Raw genomic sequence first — 21,153 nt, 5'->3', positions numbered from 1 at the left:
AAGCAAGAGTTTAACGTTGGAGTATAGGACTACAGCTCTGGATAATGTTTATATTCTGTATGGATTAATCAGCTGATTATTTTCTCCATTAATCAGCTGATTGTTTGGTTTGTAAAAAACCTGAAAATAATGAAAAACGCTCCCACAACGACTTGTTTTGTCCAACCAGCAATCCAAACCTCAAAATGATTATAAATACATTAAAATCATTCAAAGAAAAAGCTGAAAACCATGAAATGTTTTACATGAAAAATGGCTTACAAGCAAAACAAACTCTTATGTTTTCCTGCAAAAATCTTCATTTGTAAAGTTGCTAAAGCTGTCAGATAAATATAGGGGAGTAAAAATAAAGTGGCATGAGAAGAAAAGGCTCAAGGAAAGTACAAGGACCTAAAAATGCACTTTACATTCAACCACTGCAGAACAGACACTGGAAGGAACCTAAAAATGAAACCTAAAGGAATTAGGAGGAGAAATGGCTGACAAACCTAAGTTACTCATTAACATCTCTGTCTTAAGGGCACGGTGCAAGGAGGGTAACATTAATGCATGTCCTGCAACCTTTGCCCAGCAACTTTATTTTTCCAGAAGGCGCCGAGGAGGAGGACAAAAACAAGCCGTCAGGTCTAGGATTACTGAACCTGATCTATCAATCACACTATTTTACACAAGTAAGTCATTTTAGATTGTTTTTTTGTGTGTGTGTGTGTGTATGTTGTTGTATGTCGTGTGAGTTGTGTGATGTAGTTATGTAGGTCAGACAGTAGCAGGTCTGACTGAGGCACAGCTCCTGTGTGATGGCCTACACATATCACACACATATGACCTGTGTCCTGCTGCCTCAGATTAAGTGCATTCAGCCCCAATATAAAGTCTGGATAAAGTGTATGTCTGTATCTGTATTAACACTGTTAGCTGATTAATAAGCAGTTCAGGACGACAGTCAAGGACGTTGCTCAAGACCTGGCCAGTCGACACCCCGACATCATGTGACAGTGCAAAAGAAGACTTTCTAATCAAAAAGTGTGTTTTTGTTCAGATTCAGTATCTTTTTGAACTCACACTTGTAGTTTGGAATGAAAGATATCAGCACGGCTCAGTGAAGGAGGCTTAGCGTGGACATGTCAGGGTCGTGATTCCCCAAAACAATCATGATTTTGCACCTTTAGGGTTTTCCCCCGGGACACAGAGATGCATCACTGGATCCACTGCAGCCTTTTTGTGGTGTTTTGTCTTTGTGGAGCTTTTATCAGAGAAGCACATCCGGCCTCTGTTTCTGATGTTGGGGGACACAAAGGCGCTCAGAGGCACCTACTGATTGAAGAAGATGATCACGGCAACGGTAACAGGACTGAAATTGGAAGTGAGTAAGAAAAGGAGCACTGGCTATGTTGAATATGTTACCATCATCTAACTGTTTACAACCAGGTGTGTTTGAGGAACTTTGAACTCTATAAAACTTCATTTACAAGAAATATTTTGAACGCACTGGTGCTGACCTCCTGATCTTATAGTCATGCCCACATGCAATAAATTCTTTTCCTGCTCTCTTCCCAGGGGCAGCCGATCCAGTGGAGACCACAAAGTCTCTGGAGTGGTCCTATCTGGCAGCAGGACTGGGCACAGTCCTCACCATCTCACTCCTCATCGCGATGACCGTCAAGTTCCGCCTCTTCCATCGCTTCTTGGCCAGCTACAGACACTCCCTCCTCCAGGAGTCCGACGGGGTCAGCCAGTACGGCCACGAGGAGGCGTCCTTCCCCAGCAGTGTGATGGGTGGAATGGAAGGGATAAGAAGGAGTCCACATGTGCTGGATGACGATGATGATGGCTTCATCGAGGATAACTATATCCAGGCCAGTGAGAAAGACAGGGCAGAGAGAGAACGGGAGGAGGAGGAGGAAGAGGAGGAGGAGGAAGGGATAGAAGACAGTGACGATGATCTTCATTTCACTATAGCGTGATTAGATAAAGGTTTAATGCCACTATAGAGAAGGTTTTGGTTGACAGTAAAGCACTGTGTGTAGTTCCCCTCAAAAGGTCTCATGTTGTTTCATTTAAATTATTCTTAAGGTCCAGAATAGGCAGAGCTATAAATATCACAAGGAAAAAAGTTTAAAGTCATAAAAAAAGACAACTAATTTGTTTATCAGAGTTTCATTTTTCTTTTGTTGTGTTTCAGTTGATTATTTCACAGCCCCTAAGTTCGTCTTGGGTCCCGACCCACAGCCTGGGCTGAAGCATGCGTGATAAATGTGAAAACTGAATGGGTCACAGTTGCTTCAAAACATCCGACGTAGGATTTGTGTCCAAAATGAGCACATTGGACTATGATCATAGCTCATCATAGTGTTTTGACCATAACAGGTCTTCAGGTTCAAAGTTGGTCTGTTGTGTCAGCTGTTCTCCTGCAGAAGATCTGGTAAACTGTAGTTTCCTGTCAGATAACTTCTACTTTTCCCGTTTATGTACAACTTGTTCCACTGAAAGCTGAAATCTTAGTATGTTCCATGATTAGTTTATTGTGTATATATCAATCTGTAAGTTGCTGTTCATACACTGCTAATGAGAACCAGTCAGTCGCTTGAGTAAATTATGTATTCACAGTCGAGTCACATCATTTGTTAATTATGTTTCGGTTGTCAGTCACCAACAGAGAGGTGAAACAATGCGACACTTCGTCTTTGTTGCTGTCTGAATGAACAGAAAGTTACAGATTTCAGCTTAAAAGAGTCTAGTGTGTGTGAGAGGCAGGAAGCAGAATGTATTCATGTAAGATAGAAAGAAGTATTTTAACACATTTGTATGTATAGACGGAAATCATTTTATTGGTGATGTACCTCACGAATAAATTATTTCTAATTTTCTCATTAAATCTTTCATTTGCTTTTGCCGACCTCGGCTTTTGAGTCCGAACAGAAATATCATAAACAGAGAAAACTCCTGCGGCACAGTGGTGTTCTGATCTGATGTGCATTACTCAGTTGTATCAAAATGGTGCGTTTAGACAGTAAAAACATGACAGAGTGTTCGTCGGGTTACTAAAATGTTCTTGAAGCAGTCTGTTTCTGCAGGTGTTCTTTGGATGAGCCATCAGTTTTATGCTAATAGAAAGAAAAAGACTGGAAATGTGCCCCATCAGCCAAGACTGAGGCTAAATGCATATCTTTGTTTTCCTTTTTCAACATCTGTTTGACAAATTACTTCTAATCTTTCCTTTCACGGGCTCTGTGATCCTTCCTCTCTGAGTGCTTTTGCCCATTTAGTCTATTTATATCAGGCTAGTCCTGCTGGAGGATGTCTCTCTCCTGGCCTGGCTCATCGGCCTGTCACCTGAGACACTGAACACCCTGACAGCTTGGCTCCCCAGCCTCCTCGCTCTGCTCATTCTAATCATCCTCCTCCTCCTCTGCTCCCTCCTTCTTTTGAGGTAGATGAGGATGCTGTAGCCCACTACAGCCAGAGCCATGCCTGTCCCAGCAGCCATCAGCACCAGACTGGACACCAGCATTTCCTTGCTGTCATAACTTTGGCTGCCAGTTGTGGCCACGCAGAGAAGCACCGTCCCACAGAGGATCACTGCCACCCCCACGGCTAAGATGAGCGCCGGGTCAGCCCTCCCGCCGCTCTTTAGCTGGTTGATCCGACGCCGGCTGTGCACGCAGTTCATGTCTTGGATGGCTGAGCTGAGAAGCTGCTTGAGCAGAACAGCCAGGGCCAAGAGGCAGAGCGTCGTGCCCACCCCGAGGCGCCACTCCCCGGACAGGCTCGTGGTGGTGGAGAGGAGGCCCACGCCGCCGAGGCCCAGCCCCAGTATGAGGGCCACAGAGGCACAGTAGCACAACAGGGAATGGCGTGGCTCTCTGAACCACCACAGCTCCACTTGGTCTTCCAGGTGGCGTCGCTGCACCAGGGTGGGGTCCAGGTAGAGACCTGTGGGGTGATGGATGATGTGGTGGGGCTGGTAGAAGGTCTGCATCTCAGGCATGGCAGTGGTCACAGCTCAGCCAGCACAAACCCAGACTGATCCTGAATCCTCGTAGGATTGATCAGAACACAACTCTTGAGCAGTTACTTTTCTATTGACCACAACTATGCGAAGTGTATTATCAGCAGGAATGTCCTGTGCTTCCTCTCAGCTTGTGCGAAAACATTTACTCACTTGGTGTTAGATGAGTGTCTTGAGCTGCTGTCCATCCATCTGCACCCCATCAGACAACATTACTCAGAGCTTTACAGTAGTTATCTGTATAATCCTACTGCTGTTTGGTTCCATTCTGTAGAAGAGATGTTGCTTCATGAAAAAATAATCCAGTTTCAAGGAGCATTTTCCAAGGCTAGAGCTGTCAGTTTAATTTGCTGAAGATGCTGTCAGGACTGACTCTTGGCTAAGAGTAGATGGTGGAAGAAAGGACCCAACCACGGAGGAGCAGGGACCTCCACTGTGTAATACTCGTCATGATGGTGTTGACATCCTGGCACGGTGCTGTGTACGTAGCCCGTCCACATGTCTGCTCACGATCACTACAGTCACCGTACAAGCGTCACACATTGATAATCCGTGCCCTCTTCACACTCTCAACCCCAGTGCCAGGCAGAACAGAGGACCCCCCCCCCCCACCCCAGCCCTTCTTATCAACCGGGACCACCATCTTGTCTGGTTAAGCGGGAAAAAGATGGGTCACAATAGCAGTGTTGGATCATGGTTTGGACAGAGATTGGTGACATTGTCCACCATGTCCCCGCGCAGACAATGGGCTGACCGGTGAGCACAATGACTGGGCTGCAGGAGGCGGGCGGTGGTGTGTGTGGGCCATGGAGGGGTGTTGTGGGGAGGCTGAGTGATGTCAGTGTGAACTGATAATGGTGTTTCTGTGATCCCAAGGATAGCGTCATTCACACACTGTGCTGAGCCTCTTAGATAGGCCACAGTGAATGCTGCCTCTGCTCAGTAAGACTCTCACTGATCCGAGCCTGTTGATCTGTGTCTCCCAGTAATACACCCGCCATGGCTAAAACATTCCTCTTCAAAACATTCAGCCTTGAATTTAAAGCATTATTTTGACATTTGGGGAAATGGAAAGTTTTGCTTTCTGGTGAAGAGTTGGATGAGAAGATCAATACCACTCTCATGTCTGCAGAATAAATATAAAGCTACAAACAAGAGGCAGTGAGCTGAGCACAAAGATTAGAAACCAGCACCTCTAAATCACTAGTTGACAAGTTGTATCTTGTTTGTTTAATCCGTACAAAAGAAAAAACAGACGTAAAGATGACATGTTGTGGTTTCACAGTGTCCCCTGCCAAGAAAAAGCAATACATGATAATTTGTGAGCTTTAGAAGAGCAGTTAAACACATTTTTAATCTTTGGATAGATCCAGGCTAGCTGTTTCCCAATGTTTCCAGTCTTTGTGCTAAGCTAAGCTAAGATAAGCTAAGCTAGTTGTCTCCTGACCGTAGCTTCATATTTAACAGACAGGTATGCCAGTGGCATCGTCTTCAACAAACTACCTGCCTGCTGTATTTCCTTTTCTTCCTCTTAATCTGAGATTTTCTTACAGTGAACAGTGAATAATGGCTCTATTCCATTTTTTTGTTCCAGTACCAAGGCCTTACTATCATGCATGCTGGCTTGCAGGTACAACTAAATGGAATGTGTAGTGGGAACGTGTGTGTGTGTGTGTGTGTGTGTGTGTGCAGGCAAATTTTGTATTTCCTGATTTTATGGAACGCACCACCTGAGAATTAGCTGGACTCCTCCCATGGCCCAGCCTCTGGGAGTATTTAAAACACCTGTGGCATCATGGCTGCTGTTTGCCTCTGCTTGATTGCCACATGGGCTCCTTTGTGACTCTGAGGTAGGTGTTGTCAGGATTGTTTTAAAGGGTTTTTACTGTTTGTAAAGAATTAATTCATTCATATGCACATGATGGTTAGGTTGCATTTGTTTGACAGTCCCTTGACTTTGGTTAAACTAGCTTTGCCTCTAGAGCTTTGTTGTTTTTCCCTTTATATCTGTTTTAATTTTATACCTTTGTTTTGCCTTCATAGCTTTGTCTTAGCTTGCCATGTTAGCATTCATCTTCTATATCTATATCTATATTTTAGATTGAGCCAACTGGGTTTGTGCTAATCATCCCCCTTTAGTGGAGCCGGTGGTGGAGGTTGGGCATTATAGTGTGGTTTGTTCCCTTCACAGGCTGAGGTGTGAGAGCACTGGGGCACCTTATCTTACAGTTTGTAGTGGTTGTGATTTGCCATGAGCTCAGTAGTGGTTGGTGGTGCATGGCAGGTGGCATTCAGAATCAGAATTACTTTAATAATCCCCAGGGGGAAATTGCTTTTTGTTACACACAGCTCCATAAGAATATGAATACACTTCAAACACAAAGTTAAATATAAATATATAAAAGTATGAATTAAAAAAAGATTCCTGGAGCACTTAAGTAATTAGCCACCTCCCCCTGCTGGCTTCTATCCACTTTCCTCAATGTGGTAATTTTATTGCTCTGGAAGTGTTTTTTTTTTTAAATCTTACCATTAAATTAATGTAATTTTGTGCATTTTGATTGGTCTGATTTATTCTGTATTTTTAGGTTACTCTCTCCTCAGGCACTTCCAGATACCTGCCATTTAATCAATTATTCCAGCAGTTATTAAATTATTCAATAAATGTAATTTCTTAATTTGAACCACGTCTCTGTCTTCCCTCAGTTAACGGACTTGTGTGACCCCTATATGACCTAGGTGGTGGTCAGATTGAACGTAGTACCCCTCCACAAATGGACCCGTCGGTAGTGTTCAACTGCACTGAGAAGCAGGAAAGGTTTGATGGACAGGTACCATAAATGTCCATCATGTTTAACCACACATTTATCTGATGGTTTATCTGATTCACTCTCTTGGATCTTCAGATCAAAATGTTTTTCAGGGGATGTAAATGAAACAGAGGGGCGTGGAGGCGTTCAGCACATGTATGAACAGATCTAATCTGATCCAACAAATCTGACACCTAATCCTCATGCTTACCTGCGTGTAATGAATCGGCCTTGTACCTGAATCTGTAGCTCACTTGTGACTGAAAAGCATGAAAATTGTCGGCTCAGCTGTTATATCAGAGTACAATTTGTTACTTTCCACTTAAAGGCTCACTGGACGCCTCTAAATGCCACAACTATTCCTGTCACACTGTGCAGAGCTCATATTCAACATATTCAGTTTTCTACTGAACCAATTAAACACTGCAAACCATCAATGTTCCAACATTGTAACAAGTGATCTTTGAGCCTTAGAACATCAACTGAAGCCATAACGATCTTTGGATGGAAAAGAAGGGACAAGAGGATGACATATATGGACAAATGAGGGAATGAGAGGGTTCCTTAATGGGTGTATGGACAGATGATATATTGCATGCACTTACAATATAAGCAGTGTCTTTGGATTGTGGCGATGCAGCGTAATCTGCCTGCATCTGGTCCTTGACAGCCTACATTATCAGATCTGATTCTCATTTTATGATTGAAGAATGATGGCTTAAACCGGCCTTTTTACAGTCCACTTTTACATCCGTATAGTTACATTTGAACAGAAAAAAGAACTTATTACAACCAGAGTTGAGAACTCAAGTAATCCATTTGCTATTTTGTTTAAGTCGGTGTGCCAGTTCCTTTTGCAGTAAAGAAACTACTGGTGTTTCCCCTAGTCAACCAACCACAAGGTGGCAACAAATAACCAAGTCACTTTGTGGACATTAATACTGTACAGCCACTCAAATCAAGACCGGTACAGGACACACTAGTTTATGATGATCACTCCTGTTATTAAATACAATTATTGGTAATTGTTCGACTTTAGAATGTAAACAATTGATGGACATGATGTGTGAAAGAATTGGATATCATACATTTCTGAGCCTAAAATATATCTTTCTGCTTTTTATTCATCACTTTAGGAAGTTGCAGTTCTGGCTCATGGATAAAAAGACATATCAACAGAAAATGTCAATACTTACAGACTTTGCTCATTGATGTAAATATACTTAAAGGCAGTGTAAGACAAGGACGTATGTTTTGGGCAAAACAACACTGACTATTTATTTGGATCAATGAAATGTGTTTTTTTTTTTTTTAAACTTTTATTCTGGTAGGCTTCTTAATGCAATTTGCCCTATTTACTGTGACAATACCTCATCAGTAAAGCTATAAACAATATCTGTGCTCAGAAGTAAAATGTGAGCTGTTGTTGCTGCCACAGTTCGACCTGTAGAGGGCAGCAGCTTCCAAGTTTGGGCAGCAACCTGCAGGATTCCTATGTAATAATACTGTATATGTCCATACAATAGATACAGTGGTAGAAGTATTAAGATCATCTACTTTAACTAAAGTAGTAATACTACAATGCAAATAGTTGCAAATGCCAAAGTGTTAACAGCTAAATGTAAATAAAGGGAAATTTCACAACACTTTATGTGGATGTCCAGTGTTGATGGTAAACGTAGCAAATTGAAGCAATAGCTCAGTGCTTGCCACACTGACAGAGGGCTGAGTCCTCTTGCTCACAGAGCCGTGATGACAGTGCCGACATGCAGGATGCATTGGGTCCAAGCCTCTGCTGCTCTCTCAGGGTTGGTGTCAGCGACGCATCCAGCAAAAACTGCCCAGTCTGAAATTCGTGGCAGCAGAATGATTCAGCTTCCGTTGGCATCGAAGGGCAATCCAAGCAAAGGCACCACCAGTCGCTGTTTGCTCTTGGCAGCTCAGGTTGTGGACGGTCTCCACCAGACATATCCCCCTGCACAGCTAATGCAGAAGCAGCCTCGGCCCCTCTCCACTGAATTTCCTTGCCCACAAACTCTCGCTCGAATAAATACGCCTGAATATTCAACTGCAGAATGTTTTCCTTGGAAGTTTAGTTTTTGAGCACAGACATCCCAGCTGAAATAGCCTGTCGTTCTTCCGGGTCACCAACTATGTCAAATAATGGTGCTGGTGATCTGGAAGACCAACAGATTTGCAGCAGTCTAATCAATATAGCAGGCACTATTTCAATTGACATCATTTACTGTCAACACTGATTGGACATTCATGTAAAATGTGGCCAAATTTCCCTTTAAAGTATTCAATGCAATTTGCAACCTTAATCTGCAAAGTAATTATATTGTATCTGTCAAATTTAATATATTGCTTCTGAACCATTACATTAATGTAGCAGGTGGAAATGCCAAGTACAAGTGCAGTATTTGAGTACATTTCAGCACTGTAGATTGACACAGTGTCCTGCATGTTCACGTGGTTGCTAACTTTGCTGGATGTGTGCCCGAAGGATAAGAAACTTCTCAGAGCCATGAAAAGATGACTGTTGATTATGATTAAGGTTAAAGTGAGGGGCTGTAGGAGAGTGGAGCAGAGCCTCCACAAACATGCAGCAAAGTTATGCTCTTTGCAGTGTGTAGTCTGACAACTTGGTGTCCAAGAATGTGCCACAGAGAGATTTGTGTGAACAGTTTCCCATTCTGGCCCGATACTCCATGAGCTGACTCCACTAACAGGTGCAACATCATCCAGAGAGGATGAACTACTCTCATGGCTGCAGACCACTGGGTTAGACAAACAGGGCTTGTGACTGGAGCATCGCTGCTCCAGTTTCCCCTCAACCAGCTGGTGAAAGGTGGGGTGAAACGGCACGACGGCATGTGGCTCTCTCATCTCAACGGCAGCTGTTGAGGTGATCTTGAGCAGGATACTAAAACCTAGTTGCTTCAGTGCTCAGAGGCCGTCAGCAGATAGCTACGCTATAACTGAACCATGAAGTCTGTCGACGGCAGACTCGACAGCTGTGTGAATGTGGAGCAGAGAACGGTGGAAAAAAAACAGCATGCATGCTCAGCAAACGTCCCCTAAAGGTTAATTAAAAAGATGTGGCCCATGTGGAAGTAACACTATTTACTAAAATGCTGTTCATGTGTAGGGCCAACTGCAGAGTTTGATTGCTGTGACTGTATGTGAGGATGATAGAAGCCTTGAATCCACAATGTTGAGACTGTGCGGTACATCATCCAGACTGGCTGCTGTGACAAATGCAAAGAATCAGCTGCTAATTTCTGATGCCCCAAACAGACAAACTTGACTTAAGTGCTTCTTACAACTGAAATCTTAAAACCCTGCTAAGGATGATGTGTCATGAAGTGATCTCAGATGCTGCATTGATCGGTAGACAAGCAAAGCATCTGTGCAAAAGCTTGAGGGGTTTTTGATGTGGCTCTGCAGGAAAAAATGTTTTAAATGATGCATCTGCAACGTATCAGTTTGTGGGAAAGTAGATAGTTGTTGCAGTGCATGTTCCCTCTTCACTACTAGTACTAGAGTAGCTGCTGTAGTAGTATGGATTGACATTAAACTTTGTGCAGATGTTCGTGATCCCCGGAGGATGAACCCCTCTTACTTTGGCAATGCCCAGAATTTTCCTTCTGCCACCAGAAGGAACCAATTACTGGATTATCATGAAAATTGGTGCAAACGTTCATGTTCCCCTCTGTTGTTCTACTAATTGTAATAACTGTGGTGATCCTCCTCATCAGGTGAATACATTCATTTGTTCAAAACTTTGGTTGAACACCTGTAAAACATTCCCATCAGGCTAAACTGCACCCTTGGTTTAGTGCTACAGTGATTAGCTAATGTTAGCATGCTAACGAGCTAAATAAGATGGTGAACATAACAAACATTACCTGCTAAACATTAGCATGATAGCATTTTCATCAACTGCACGTTGGCATGCTGAGACTGGCTGTGCTGAAGGGCAGCCTCACAAAGGGCCAGTTTGGCTGACGTGTCTCCTCTTAAGGTCAAGATTTTCAAGGCTTTTTGTCTTTTCTTGTAGAGACTTCAACAGTACCAGCTGAGGCAAAACAAGGCAGACAAGCCACCGAGTGTTAACCGGTGGAAAAAGACTAGTGGACAGGACACTGAGGCCAGAGCAGGCGAAGCACCGTGGCCTGTATTAAGTATGCAAAATCTCTCTAGTAATTCCACATTTCAGTTGAGTGACAACCCCTCTCTCAGCCCTACCCCGCCCCCTGCCTCATCCGCAGTTTGCTAAAAGCATTTTCATTTAGTCATGACTCACTCCTCACGGCAAATTGACTGTAAATTCAATTTAGTCTCTGTTATCTCTGATGGGTGAGAATCAGATTTGCTACTAAACCAAAAACATTCCTTGGGTTACATCAATATGCACTGCTTTAATTTTTCCTGGGGCGAGCACGAACAATAAAACATACTGCTCTTTATGTGTTGTAATTCTCTTTCAGAGTACAAAACCTGCAGCGTGGGACTTATTTGTATGAGCCGCTCTGCATTCTGTGCATCTTGTATGATAAGCCTATATTGCATGATGAGCCTAAGAAGATGGAAATGAAAGCAAAGTCATTACGTTATGATTCCCAGGTTAATTGCCTGGCTTGTGGTATTTAGGGTTATATGCTAATAAGACACATGGGGTGTTTGAGAAGATGAGGCAGGTGTTTGTGTTGAGATACTTCCCCATATAGCTGCACACTCCGGTCACGTCTCCGAATCGGGATTTGTTACGGGCACGTCTGGAACAAGTTACTATCACATTGGCTCATATTGCTAACATACTCGTTTTCAGACAATGATTCCTGTAATAGATTTGAACACCTGTTCAACAACCTCTTTCAGTCTGCTCTTGCTGCCTCATTCTGGCTGGAGGGTTGCCATGCAACCATGACAACAGGCCCCCACCAACTACCATGATCTCCTCCTCAGTGCAATGACTTTATTGGCTGCGAATGCAACATGTTTGTGCAAATGTGTACACGTATGTGTGTGTGTTTGTGCATTTACTATATGTTGAGGTTGGGAGGGGGATTAAGTCATCCTTCAGCTTATCTCCATTAAAATGACTGATTATGCTGTCAGCAGTGGTCGTGGCCTAGATATGAAAGACAGCCTCGTTTGTTCTGGCTGGAAGCCACTAGACCTTGTAAATACTACTGATGCACTTTTATTTGCAGACGAGTATTACCTCATTGTGTTTAACAAGAGCAATAGCGCTGCAGTTTGCTTAATGAAAGAGATACAGGGGGCCTCTTCCTGTTGCTGCTGCCTCTGAGAAACCCTACAGCCTGCAGTTCACCTTAGCATTTGCATAATTTGCATATAGATGAGAATCATATCGCATTATTGCATTGGGGGTATATTAATAATGGGGTTGTTGAACAGGATACGGTTCTGTACGACAGACTTGTGTGGCTGCTGAAACAGGTGGAGCACAGAGTGCTGGTTTCTGCTTCACTGAAGCCATGCCGTCCTTCTGGACTTCACAGCCATACTTTCTTGAGAGGATCCACTGCCACATCCCTGAGTGGGCTTCTACCTAGATACTTTTAGAATGGTTTTCTAAATTGCTCCTCCCCCCAAACTGAGCACAAAAACGCCACAGGGACCCACCTGCAATCCTGCTTGACCTCCTGATCCCCTCCCATCTTCTCCTGCTAGTCCCCACCACTGTACCACTATTACGTGTCTGTCATGCTCTGAAATTGATTTTTACTGGCTCAGTGGGTGTGACATGAACATGAACAACTCGAGGATCTCTCTGTCTCAGTTTTTCTCACACACCTATACTCTCACACATGTGTTCTGTCTTGATTAGCGTCACACTGTGTGAAAAAGCCTTTATTTGATGCTGAATTTTGTACTTATTTTTCTCAGACCAGCAGTTATTTTCCCCGCTGTTAGCCATGTCTTCACACAGGCAGCTCAACCAGACAGACAGCCCACACAACTTGTCGGTCCCTGCTGCTCAAAAGGCTCCGAAGGACTCTGACAATGCTGCCTTTTGTGGTGATTAGTAGTAACTTACTTGTTATAGTTAACTTCCCATAACCTTTTACAAGCTAACGTTAGTGCTACACATGTTACACCCTGCATCCACAATACTGCATGTCTACAGCTACAAGGACGGCATGATAGAAGCATATTAAAGCAATAGTTATAGTCAAGTCTTTGAGGATGTTCACACATGCCTTGCATAGCTACCAGGATTTATTTTGAAAAGCAGTACAAGCTAGCTACTGGGGTAGGCAGGAAAAAATATATTTTTGTTCAGTCTACATTTTCCACAAAGCAGCCACATCCCAAATCTACCAAGGTGATATCTTTGAATTGTTACTTGGAAAAAAAAAAATGACCCATATTATGAACACAAGTCACCATGGTGATGATGGCACATGCAGATCTTTGTTCATCAGTGATCAGAACTGCTGCTGTTTACATTCACCCAGAAGCAAGTTCATGCATGTATATATGTTTACAATAACTGTACATAATGTTTTATCTTGTTATATGGTAAATATTTGTATATATGCTCTGTATGTATCTGTGGTTTATCATTTTGTGTTGGGGAGGACAGCGAGATGTTTCAGGTCATCACCCTCATCATGGTGAGTGCTGTGAAACCACGTTTTAAACAGTTAGTTTGCAGCTCCTGCACACCTGTAGTGCACACTGTCAGTATGTGTGCAGCCTGTAGAAATGTTCACCTGCCACGGGTGTAAATAATACAACTAATGACGGCTGAATTCTGTTTTAGGGTCCTGGATCTGTGCACGCTGGGCTCACTGCCACAGAGCGGAGACGGTTTATTAGAAACACCTGAGCTCTTCTCACTGAGTCTGTGAAAAGGCCTATTGGACGTATATGAGGCCGACATTATTATTAAACTGTCCTCGACTGACGGCTCCCTCGCTCTCCTCTTAGTTTTGTTGCACCTGGTGGGACAAATTGCACCTTTATCGTTGTGAGTGGTTAGTTTGGTGACATCAAGTAATTGCCCACTTCAAGCTGACTAATCAGCCAGGGTAATTGAAAACACCTGTGTGGGTGTGCAGGGCCTTTGATAAATCTACGTCCCCTCTTTGTGTGCTGTTCGAGCTGTGCAATCACCAAACTATGAAAATGTGTTACGATTTAAGGCTGATTTCATGTGAACGTATACAGATTAAAGGAAGATCGCATGGTGGAGTAGTTTTACGCCCAATTACTAAATAAAGATTAGTAAATAAATCAGCCCAGCACATGTTCTGTCCCATAGTGACCCACCTGGCTGTAATAACCCAACACTTCCTGTATGTCATGTGACCTGCGTCACTACTGTGGTTGGTTGAAACTGAAACAGAGGTTAACACACTGTTAACAAATCAAGGCACAGTTAGTTGGTGTTATGGCCTCCGATCAAAAGCTTCATTTCATATTCTATTCTATTCTATTCTATCTTGTTCTATTCTACTCTTTTGTACTTAGTTGTGTGCTATTCTATTCTTCTCTATTCTCTAGTTGACTACTCTTAATGCTATTCTTTTCCATTCCACTGTACTGTATTCTACTCTATTTTATTCTATTCTATTGTGTTCTATCTTGTTCTATCCTACTCTGTTGTTCTCAGTTGTGTGCTATTCTATTCTACTCTCTTCTATCAATCTTTATTCATATAGCATCAGTTCATAACAGCATCATCTCAAGACTCTTTCCATAAAGAGCAGGTCTGGACCAAACTCTTTAATTAAGAGAGACTCAAAGATTCAAGAATCCCCACATGAGCAGCATCTATTCTATAATGTTCTATTCTATTCTATAATGTTCTATTCTATTGTTTTGGACCGTATTGTATTCTGCTCTATGTAACCCCACTCTACTCTCCCGTGCTCTTGTCCTCGCCCCACGCGCTGTCGTCACGCTCCGGACAGCCAGTGAGGCTGAGGGTGTGGGGGGGGTGGGGGGGCCGAGGGTAGAGTAGGATGGGGGGTGGGGGGGCTGTTGTGCTGCACAGAGGCAGGGGCAGCAGCGTCGCAGCAGCGCTACGAGCAGAGCGGCTGTCGGGCTTTGTTCAGTGGATGTGGATGAGCTCCATCACCTCCTTCAGAGATGTGGACGGATTTAAGGACGCTGCTGCTTTTTCAGTCGCTGGTCCTGAGGCTGCATTTCTCGGAAGGTCGGTGGTGTTTTCCTTCCTAGTGAATAAAAATATAAACCGTAGTGAGTGTGTGTGAATGTGTGTGTGTGTGTGTGTGTGTGTGTGTGTGTGTGTGTGTGTGTGTGTGTGTGTTGGCTGAGAGACTGGAAGCGCTGCCGGCACTCAGCGCGCGCCAGCCTTTGAAACCAAACCAGAAAAAAAGACAAAAACGACACTTTTCTCCATCATTAACACACAGGAAAAGGGGACTTATCCTCCCAGGGGGGGTGTGATAGTGTTTACAGCGGGGCTTCAGTGCGCGGAAAGCGGCTGCGTGTCTGTCATGTGCTCCCCGGCTGTGAGCATCCATACTGCATCAGAGGTGTAGTAGCTGTAGTAGCCCGGACTCTATCTTTGTCTGCATGTTGAGGGGGAATGTGTCCGGGCCTCCTCCTGCCCAAGTCTCCCTCGGCAGCTTTTAATCATCTCCCCCAAAGTGGATCAGCAGCTGAGGGAGAAAACAGGGAGCATGACGCTCGGCGCGCCTCAGCCAATTGACCCGAATGAATGCTGAATATCAATTAGGCATTCATTTGCAAATGACAGTTGAACTACAAACTCCGCAATGTATCCGTTTTTTGGGGCTGATCCATCTGCTCTCCCCTCCTGTGTGTCTCTCCAGCAGCGGATGAGTGCGAGGATGGACAGTTTCAGTGCAACAACAAAAGGTGTATTCCGACCATCTGGAGGTGCGACGACGATGACGACTGTTCAGACAACAGTGATGAAGAAAACTGTCGTAAGTGTTGAAATCGGTGGAGAAACTGAGACCGACGGGGTCTGTTAACTGTGCAAAACGCCTGTTGTGATTGAGGTGTTGGGCAAATATTATAATAACCTGTTATCATACATCAAAATAGAACAAAATAATTATGAGGTCACTACAACTCCTCCCTCTCTCCACCCTCCCAGAACAATTAACTATGGGAAATTGTGCTCTAAACCATAAGAGCCTCCCAGTTTATTCTCATACTGTCCATTTTTAATCCATGAAAAATGTTCCAAAAGTTAAAAAGCTGATCAGATTTGGATAATCAGTCTCATCAAGAGACACAATACCTGGACCTGCTCCCATCAGCCGCTCATTAGAGCTCCACTTAATGGTGTGTTCATGACTGGAGTGTGTGATGAAGCTCCTTTTATATTAATGAGCGTCTTACACTCATACTGTTAAGTGTTATGAAGCAGAAAACACACTCACATATATCCTCCTCTCTTATTTCATGACGGATTTGCTATTTGCATTCTATCTTTTTTTTTTTCCCAGAGCCTTATTCTTAGGGAGACATGAAAGCTCTCAGAGTTTACAAAGAGGCACAAATAAAAATCCTGTTCTGAGAGGGGATTAGGCGTATGTGTGTGTGCCTCAGGCCCAGAGTGTGTGCAGGTGATTTCACCCCTGCTGCACCTATATATAAAAAGCTCAACAAGCAGTTTCTTTTTTTTTTTTTTTTTCTTCTTACAAAGAAATGAGGGTCGATTGGGTGGAGCCATTTTCCAATAATCTTCACATAAAAAGCTGTCCAGCTGAGTGACAGATTGCGTGGCGCGTCGGCTGAGTGCACAGAGCTCTGACAGGTATCCTGGATGTGTTGTTCTGCGAGGAAATAATAGAATTGCAGTTTCCTTTCTGACTGCGAGCCAGTGGCCTATATTTCAGAAGAACGCTTGCGCTGAAAACCAGTGAAGTTGTGCCAGAGCTGAATCCAAACCCTTCATGTTTGCTGCGCAGCTATGTTCTTTTGTGTCTGGGTTAATTGTGGCTCGGGAGGAATTCCTGCACCTCCCCACTACACATGCGTGCATATACATACATTCTGTATCTCTCCCCGTCTGTTTGTTTCTGTCTCTTTCCCACACAAACTCCCACACATGCAGACCTGTTGTGTGCAGCCGCCTCCTGGCACCTCGGTGTGTTAGTCTGGAGGTGCTGCTGTTGTTACGTCGGCTCTGAGGCCGGCAGGACGAGTCCTCGGGCGTGCCAAAGAAAACCGCTCATTTGGAGCATCTTTGATCCTAAAACATTCATGTGTCACTGCTACACACACACACACACACAGGCCTGTGATGTCTGGGGAAAATCATTACTCTGTCAGGCTTTATTTCCTCTGTATTTCTGTTATGAATGAAATAGGAAATTGTCAGCGAGGTTTCATTACCCCCTGTGTGTCTTCCATCAGATGCGTCTTGTGACACATTTAGGGCTTGAGTGAAAATGCTCCTCACTTGAAAGCCTTTTAAGCTGAAACTACTGTCAACCCACCATATAATGATCATGATAGTCCAGCATTACTTGCCATTACATTCGAGAGTGGCCTTCACTCTGTCCATTTCCTTCCCTTGTGCGTCTTGCTGCATCTGCGTGGGCAGGCAGATGAGGCCGGTTGGCCTGCACAGACTCAGATTCGTCTCTGCACCGGCATCCTCCTGGTGAGGAGCGACTGAGTGGCTGGGGATACTACTTCTTCAGCTTTTACTCTTTGATTCAGGGAAGAGGTTTTCTGGCAAACTGTGCAGCTCTGGCAATATTTAATTAATGTGTTACCATTAAAGGCATTCTCAGTGGTTGTGCTTGGGGTCGCTTCTGTAAACTCCTTCTATTTCTACATCTGAGGAGGCGAAAAGACAGACAGCGCAGTGAAGTGTAAACCTGTACAACATATGCTGCACAGGGGGAAGAGCGCGGCGAGGATTTAGCTTGTACACACAGAAAAGCCTGTGCTGGAATTACACAGTTAGTTTCTTGTTGGCTATGAAGTGGTTGCATTTTTAAATTAAGTTTCTGAGTGGTTGAACGGATGGTCTCACTTCTTATTCAACTTGTACCCGCAGTACATTATTTTTCCCACACAATGCCAAGCTAAAGAATCCAGTGACTGAACGTGTGCAACAAAGCATGGATATGAAATATGCTGACAGGGAGAAACTTTTCCGCAGCACTTATTTGTCACACCGGTGTCACCTTATTTCTATCCTGACTGGGGCTTGTGGTCGAGCCTCACAGAGCAGATATAAGGCTCTTAAAAACACTGCTCATACCACCATCATGCCCTTTATGCGCAGTGATCCTCCTCCATCCTCCACCCTTTTCCCCGTTAACCCCATCCCCCACCAGTCCACCCCCAGACTGCACGCCTGTCACCATCCCCCATCAACCAAACTCTATTCCCTACTGACCAGTCACTCGCTGCATGCGCCCATACATTCATACATGCATAATTGCACTCATAAGTATGCGTGGACACAAGTATGGACCACACGCATGAGAGCATAAATACACGCACGCATGAATGCGTACCCATGAACTTTTCCTGACAAAGAATTGAAAAGTTGATATGATGGAATAGAAACTGTATATTTTGTTTACTGGTTGCGTAACAGGATGGAGGATGAGATGCAAAGCCACCCTGCCTCTCGCCTCAGCTGAAGTTGACAGCAGTGGAGGCAACAAAAGACTTTCTTCCATGAATTCTCAGTCTGATTTGTGCCAACTCTGACATGGAGCTGCTGTTTAATCCTCATCCTGATTATAGCGGAGTATCACCCAGTTTTCACTTATCTGCGTTACCTTCAAAGTCCAACGTGTCCGCTCGCCTTTTTCCTCATCCTTGGATGTGACAAAGATCTATTTGATCTGCGTTCATGAATTTTAACATCCGTACCTGCAGGGAGGCATTTCACATCGCCACGTCGGGCTCAAAGTGTTCCTCTGTTTCCCTCTGTGATGCAGAGTCAGCAACAAACCGTGAGTCTCCTCGCTTTGTGTTCTTTTTTTCCCTAATAAATCTGCACAACTCCTCCAGAGGAAAACACCCTTTCAGTTTTGAAACCTCTCTGCTCTGCTCCTCCATACCTCTTGTAGTCATTGTGTGTTTGTTTAGTCCAAAGCCTTCGAGTGGATGGAGCCTCCTCTGCTGCAGCATTGTAGCCAAAGTACTGCCAACACACCAAGTTTTAGAAATGCAAAAAGTAGCCCTGCATAATGTTTACTTATCTGTTGCTTATCCACAAACACTTAATTATTTCCTACAGCCTTTTTACAAAGAGACCTCACTTAGTTATGTTGTGTGCGACCTGCATCAGTGTTTAAACATCTATTTCAACATTTCTGGAGCTTGTTGCTGTTTTTATTGCAAGTTCTTTTCCTTCCCCTCCTCCTGTGTGGATACTTTTAGGCCAGGCTATCTGACAGGGATGTCATATGAAATGTGAAGCTATGGGAGTTTGGCCACCTGCTGAGACCTACTTGTAAATGCAGAAGAAGAAGACAGCGACATGTGATGTTCTGCTTTGCGGCGAGGTTGCGGGAAAAAGTAGAAAGACCCACCATCTTGTTGTGTTTTTGACTTATCAGTGTTGAAAACATGTCTCGGATTGTGTGCTTGCGTTTTTCCCTGCAGTCTTTGCCTCTGCTCGTGTGTGTTGACAGCGAAGAACCGAGGGGTTGTTGATGATCTGGAAAAACAAAGAGAGTGGGATAGAGAAAGAGAGTAGAAGTAGAAGTGATGGAAAGTAGGAAAAGAAATCATTCTGACCTGCAGGGCGAGACGGGGAGGTTGTTTGTGTTCCAATCAAATTCTCTCTATAATCTCCACGGCTGTTGACAACTGTACACAGCGTGGAAAGGATTATGCCTTTATCTCTCCATGCAGTGAGGCATGTTTTCCATTGGGTCTGCGGTCAATTTATGCTCTGCTAACTCACTCACAGTTCACTTAATCAAGATAGAGCTGTAATTAGTGTACCATTTCTTAATAGCCTGGATAAAGCTAACTTTCTGAACTTGCTGAATTTATGAATTATGTGAGTCAAATTGACCTCCATCCTGTTATCTGTACCTTTTGAGATTTTTTTCATTTACGGAAGAAGCTCTGAAAGCGTCTACAGTGAGATTAGCAAAAAGTCCTTGAAGTCAAACTGAAATTTGGATTCTCCTCACTTTTTGTGAAATAAATAAATAAATATAGAGTAGTTAAAACCATTACTGGACTCATTTATGGAGACAGTTTCTAAGCTTTAACCCTCTGGATGGGTGTTCAGTCGCAGCAGTCACCTTTACTCTTTCTCAACAAGCCCACATAGCGTTGGTTGGGGCACTGTTTATGATTCAAGACTGTCCCTTAATGATAGAAATTTGGGAGGACCCATTGGGCTGCTGCGTTTGGAGTTCGCTTGCGGCGTTGAAGCTAGCAAGGCAAAAAAAGTTAAAAAAGTTCTTGTTGGCGTTTACAGAGGAGCATCCTGACTGGGAACATCACAAATTGGTATGTGTAGGGCCCAGGACAGGTGGAACCAGCCCAGAACATCACTTGGTACCATCTACTGAGCATCAGTGATATCACTGAGGTGAGGATATGAAAGCCTGCTCACCCTGCTGCCGTCTGGCAAGGGATGTATCCTCTGTCGTACCACCAGACTACAGAGCAGCTTCTCTCCTCAGGCTGTGAGACTCCTCAACTCATTCTCCACACCCCACCATGAATAATTTGTTTTTGTGTAGCATGAAGGGACTACAACATGGCTACCTGACATTCTTTGTGTTGTAGAAATAAATGAACCTTTAACCCGGCTCTTTCTCCATCATCATTAACCAACATATGCAGTAAGTAATGCCATTCTAGTTAATAAAGTATTAACCAGGTTGTAAATCAGCTTCCAGTCTGACCGCCTGATAGTGACCACACAGTTTCTCCCAGGATGCACTTAAGTGCTCAGCGCATTTTTTTTTTTTTGGCATCATGTGTTTAAAACACTCAGAGGCCATTGCCCTGATGCAGCCTGTGTCCAGTCCCCATCCACATGTGTGCATGTGTGTGTGTGCAGCTGAGTTTGTGTTTATTTGCTCGGTCACTGGCCCTACTGGCCTACTGCCCTGTCTCTGCATGTCTCAAAGCCAGCTCGCCCAAAGTGATCATTAAGAAGTCTGCAATTGAGCTATTATCTCAGATTAGTGCATGTCACTAAGCAAAGATGCTGAGAGTGAGAGGATGAGCCAAAGAGAGAGAGAGAGATAGAGAGAGAGATGTGGGGGGGTGGGGATGTTGGATTAATGTGGGGGTATAAAACATCACTCAGCCTCAGCCTCTTGCCCTCCCTCGTCATGTTTTTATCGACTG

General features: G+C 44.0%; 2 protein-coding genes across 2 annotated transcripts in view; one reads left to right on the top strand and one right to left on the bottom strand.

Moving 5' to 3' along the window:
- Window positions 1-3,271: 3,271 nt before the first annotated feature.
- On the bottom strand, window positions 3,272-3,988 carry tmem125b (transmembrane protein 125b). The gene has a single exon (XM_070845777.1). The coding sequence runs from the start codon at window positions 3,986-3,988 to the stop codon at window positions 3,272-3,274; it is 717 nt and encodes a 238-aa protein (XP_070701878.1).
- Window positions 3,989-14,949: 10,961 nt separating this feature from the next.
- The window catches only part of LOC139213856 (low-density lipoprotein receptor-related protein 8-like), a 66,930-nt gene continuing 60,726 nt past the window's right edge, over window positions 14,950-21,153 (top strand). The window contains exons 1-2 of the mRNA XM_070844524.1: window positions 14,950-15,016; window positions 15,660-15,776. Coding sequence (XP_070700625.1) covers window positions 14,950-15,016; window positions 15,660-15,776 — 184 coding nt within the window. The remainder of the gene's footprint in view (window positions 15,017-15,659; window positions 15,777-21,153) is intronic.

Source organism: Pempheris klunzingeri, chromosome 15 (assembly GCF_042242105.1).
Source record: "Pempheris klunzingeri isolate RE-2024b chromosome 15, fPemKlu1.hap1, whole genome shotgun sequence".
NCBI lineage: Eukaryota > Metazoa > Chordata > Actinopteri > Acropomatiformes > Pempheridae > Pempheris > Pempheris klunzingeri.
Note: the sequence above shows the minus strand (reverse complement) of the source record. Positions and strands in the feature narration are given on the sequence as shown.

Excerpts from the sequence above, each read along its gene's own strand:
- tmem125b (XM_070845777.1), bottom strand. The coding sequence starts at position 3,988 with ATGCCTGAGATGCAGACCTTCTACCAGCCCCACCACATCATCCATCAC.